The sequence below is a fragment of the Rhinopithecus bieti genome, unplaced genomic scaffold (assembly GCF_001698545.2).
Source record: "Rhinopithecus bieti isolate Rb0 unplaced genomic scaffold, ASM169854v2 scaffold_81031, whole genome shotgun sequence".
Lineage (NCBI taxonomy): Eukaryota > Metazoa > Chordata > Mammalia > Primates > Cercopithecidae > Rhinopithecus > Rhinopithecus bieti.
Window position 1 is genome coordinate 1050019 of NW_016830217.1, and position 4608 is coordinate 1054626.

General features: G+C 49.7%; 1 protein-coding gene across 1 annotated transcript in view; it reads right to left on the minus strand.

Moving 5' to 3' along the window:
• LOC108524251 (chymotrypsin-like elastase family member 2A) overlaps positions 1–4608 on the minus strand; it is a gene marked incomplete at its 5' end in the record, with an annotated part of 27157 nt that overhangs the window by 18865 nt on the left and 3684 nt on the right. The window contains 2 exons of the mRNA XM_017865249.1: positions 1623–1775; positions 3008–3153. Coding sequence (XP_017720738.1) covers positions 1623–1775; positions 3008–3153 — 299 coding nt within the window. The remainder of the gene's footprint in view (positions 1–1622; positions 1776–3007; positions 3154–4608) is intronic.

Sequence of the window (4608 nt, forward strand, 5' to 3'; positions counted from 1 at the left end):
ATTGCCCAGGCTGGAGTGCAGTGCCTCAAACTCGGGTTACTCAAACCTCCACCTCCCAGGTTCAAGTGATTCCCCTGCCTCAGCCTCCTGAGTAGCTGGGATTACAAGCACGTATCACCACACCCAGCTTAATTTTGAATTTTTAGTAGAGACGGGGTTTCCCCATGTTGGCCAGGCTGGTCTCAAACTCCAGACCTCTGGAGATCCACCCATCTTGGCCTCCCAAAGTGCTGGGATTACAGGCGTGAGGCACCAGGCACCCCTTTCTTGTGACGGGGTTTCCTGTTCTGGCTGCTTTCACCTACTGCTGCGTGTATCCATGGCTGCTCCTTAATATTGATGCCAGTTATTATTATCACTATTTTCAGAGACAGGGTCTTGCTATGTTGCCCAGGCTTCAGTGCATTGGTGCGACCTTGACTCAATATCGTGTTGGCCTCCCGGGTCCAAGTGACCCTTCCACCCAAGCCTCCCAAGTAGCTGAGACTACAGGCACGCACCACCACGCCTGAGTCATTAAAAAATTTTGTAAAGACAGAGTCTCGCTATGTTGCCCAGGCTGGTCTTGAACTCCTGGGCTCAAGCAATCCTCCCTCCATGGCCTCCCAAAGTGCTGCGATTACAGGCATGAGCCATGGCACCTGGCCTATTATTTTTAATACATAATGTTAATGCTTATTGTTATAAACAAATGTGTGTTCATTGTTAAAAACAAATCGAGTTATTGTGGAAGCTGAAAGGAGACAGCTCTCTGAGTTTACATTTGTAAGACAGAGGGACCAACTCGGCTTTATTTGCCTGGGATGGTCCCAGAGTAAAACAGGAAGTCCTGCATCCTGGAAAACCTCTCAGTGCTGCACAAACCGGGATGGTTGGTCACCCTACAGAATAGCTGGAAGACCCCTGAGGAGGACTAATTTCCAATAATTAATGCTATGGGGGTCTCAAAGTATCAGGTTTTGGGCTTTGCAGATAAATCTACCCGTTTACAGCACTGGATGGTGGAGTCTGGGCCACACACAGATACACAAAAATAAAATCACCATTTCTATGGAACTCACTCTTTTTTTTTTACTTGGAGTTTCACTCTTCTTGTCCAGGTTGGAGTGCAATGGTGCAATCTCGGCTCACTGCAACCTCCGTCTCCCAGGTTTAAGGGAGTCTCCTGCCTCAGCCTCCTGAGTAACTAGGTTTACAGGAGTGCGCTACCACGCCTGGCTAACTTTTTTGTATTTTTTTAGTAGAGATGGGGTTTTGCCGTGTTGGTCAGGCTGGTCTTGAACTTCTGACCTCGCGATCTGCCCACCTTGGCCTCCCAAAATGCTGGGATTACAGGCATGAGTCACCATGTCTGACGGAACTCACTCTTAATATGTCTGAGGAGTGTCCGACCTCTTTGCACAAGGCCACCCTCTATGTTCCTTTTCACTCAGCTTTACCCACACAGAAATTTTGGGGTCCCATGTGGGGCCCAGAAGTTGCCAAGGTCTGCAGCCTCCTCAAGGGGTTCCCATCTAGCGCTCAAGAGGAAGGAGGGGCTCTCAGTCACCAGGTGGGCATGGCACTCCCGAGGCCAGGTGGGCAGGGCAGTGCCCTGGGGCTTAGGCTGCTCCGGTTCTTACCCAATTGATCCAGTCGATGTAATTGGAGACCCGTGTGAAGACAGAGGGCTTGTGGTAGTAGTTGCAGCCGAGGCTAGACCCAAAGCTGACGATGCCATGCACCTCCCACCGGCCGTCAGACGCCTGACAGTTCAGCGGCCCGCCGGAGTCTCCCTGAGGAAGGCCAGAGTTATAGAAGGGTAAAGGGAGAGGAAGGGGCTGCCCATTGGAACCATTGTTCTCAATGCATTTCTATTGTTCTGCTGCAGGTCACTGTCCTCTGCAGCCGGCCCTTGCGGTCGAAGCCCAAGATGGTACCATAATTCCAACAAGAGCCAATACTTTTTCTTCCTGTGTGTCCAGAGCTGAGCTAAGCATATTCTATGCCTCATCTCATTAATCCCCACAAAATCCTATGAGGTAAATATTCACAGTCTCCCCAGGCCACTGGAAAAGAAAAACTGGAGTGTTGAGAGGTTGGGACTTGCCCAAAGTTGCACAGGCAGTTTGTAAAGGAGCTGAGGCCACATCCCAGAGTTCAGGCTCTCCCCCACTGGCTCCGTCTTTCTGCAGGTGTGGTGGTCTATGTGGGCAGAGTGTGTAGGGCACAGTGTGATCTGAAGGGCGTGTGGATCTCCTTCCTATTCCATCCCCACTTCACTGCTAAGTCCAACACAGAGCAATTCCTGGTGGTTAAGACACTGTCTCCGGGAAGGCTTCCGTGGCAGCCACCTGGAGGGGACACGCTGGGCCGTTGATGAGAGTAATTCAACAGAAAACCCACAAGTCATCCTAGAAAGGCCCTAAGCCAGGGAACACTTTCCTCTGGCTCCCTTCCATCATAGAGGAAAGGATACGGAATGACAATCACGAGAGACCTTGATGAGACCCGGGAAGGACTTCCCAGCAGTCAGAGGGGTGGACACAACAAGGAGAATCTCAAAACAAGAACAAACAAGATCCAAGATCAAGCTTTTGTTTTTTTTTTCACTCTGTCACCCAGACTGGATTGCAGTGGTGTGACCTCAGTTCACTGTAACCTCTGCCTCATGGGTTCAAGTGATTCTCCTGCCTCAGCCTCCTGAGTAGCTGTGACTACAGGTGCCCGCCACCACGCCAGGCTAATTTTTGTATTTTTAGTAGAGACAAAGTTTCACCATGTTGGCTAGGCTCGTCTTGAACTGCCGTCCTCAAGTGGTCTGCCCACTTGGTCTCCCAAAGTGATAGGGTACAGGCAGGAGCCACAGTGCCTGGCCAGAGATCGGGTTCTGATGTATCTGGAACATATTTCTAGAGAGTACTTCTGCCAGGAGGCGGGAGGATGTACCTATGGAGGGGTGGACCTCTATAGCCTTATCCCCAGCCACATTTTGTCACTGAGCGAGGCCCCTGATTTTGGTACTCACGAAGCAGCTGGAGATCTCGCCATCACCCCCAGCACAGATCATATTGGTTTTCACGGTGCTGCCCCACCAGTCAGGGCTGGAGCAGGTGTCATAGTCCACAACCAGCAACCGACCCTGCTGCAGGACCTCAGAAGGAGGTCCGCTGGCTGAATGAGATCAGAAAGAAAGCATTAGGGATGCAAGGACTTCTGAGAAAAAGGAAGTGGTGGACCCTTACTGGGTTCCCCCCGTTACTGTCTTCCATCCACTGCAATATGGGAACAGCTATGTTTGTCTACACTGTGTCCTCACGGTTGATTGGTTCAGCAGTGAACACCTGACTCAAGCTAAGCCAATGAGCTCCCTCTCCTGGGATCCTGAGATGGGGTCTAAGAAATTCCGGTTTCAGAGGACGTAAATCTGGGAAGCTTTTGGCAATGACTGACGTTTCATTTTATGTGGAGAATGAAGTAGACTCACAAATAAAACAAATTACAAAGGAGGGTTTCCTGAGTTTCTGACAGGCTTCCAGTCCCTAATCCTAGCCTGCTTCTGATGCCTGGCTATGTCTCGGCCCTTGGGTTGAAACTTTTAAATACTTATAGCAATCCCTGTTTATGGCGAACTAACTCCGTGGCTTTCTTCACTTATCTGAAATAGGGAAGTGAGCCTCCTGGCAATTAGAGCCCCTCCTTGGGAAAATATGCTGGTGTGGTGAAGAGAGGGCCTTCATAATGGCCCCCAATGACACAGCCACCATCCCCTCCATTACTGTTACCACAGCTATGAGTGGCCAGGATGAGCTTAACATAATTCTTCACTATTGATTGAAGCCTAGGGATGTTAAGGGTCGGCCAGGCGCAGCGGCTCACCCTCTAATCCCAGCACTTAGGGAGGCCAAGGTGGGCAGATCCCTTGAGGTCAAGAGTTTGAGACCAGCCCGATCAACATGGTGAAATCCTGTATCTACTAAAATACAAAAATTAGCCAGGCGTGGTGGCATCTGGCTATAATTCCAGCTACTTGGGAGGCTGAGGCAGGAGAATCGCTTGAGCTTGGGAGGCAGACGGTGCAGTGAGCCGAGACCACTGCATTCCAGCCAGGTCAACAGAGCAAGACCCTGTCTCAAAAATAAATAAATAAATAAATAAAAAAGGAAGTTAAAGGTCTGGCTTAAGACCACGAATAAGTGATTAACACTTATATAACATTTTGCAATGTAGGACACATTTTCACCTTTCACCTCTTTTGGTTTTCACCAACAGTGTTTCCATTTTACAGATGAGGAAACTGAGGTTCAGAAGTGACTTGCCCAAAATTTCACCGTGACCGACAGAGCTGGGCCTAAAAGCCAAGCATTTGGATGCCTCCCCGCTCCCACTGTCTCAGATGAACTGCATCTGCCCCAGGGTTGTCTGGAGAAACAAACAGGTGGTTGTGCTTCTATCTTAATAAGCATGAAATGCCTCTTCCACCACCGCTGACCGCAGGATTTCATGTGTCCTTGTGTTTACAGGTAAGCCAGTCAAGAGGGCAATGGGGATTTATTCGAGGGTATGTATGTGGACGTACCCCTGGAAAAATATGTCATTATACTTATGGGTTTATGTCATTAGGGAGAA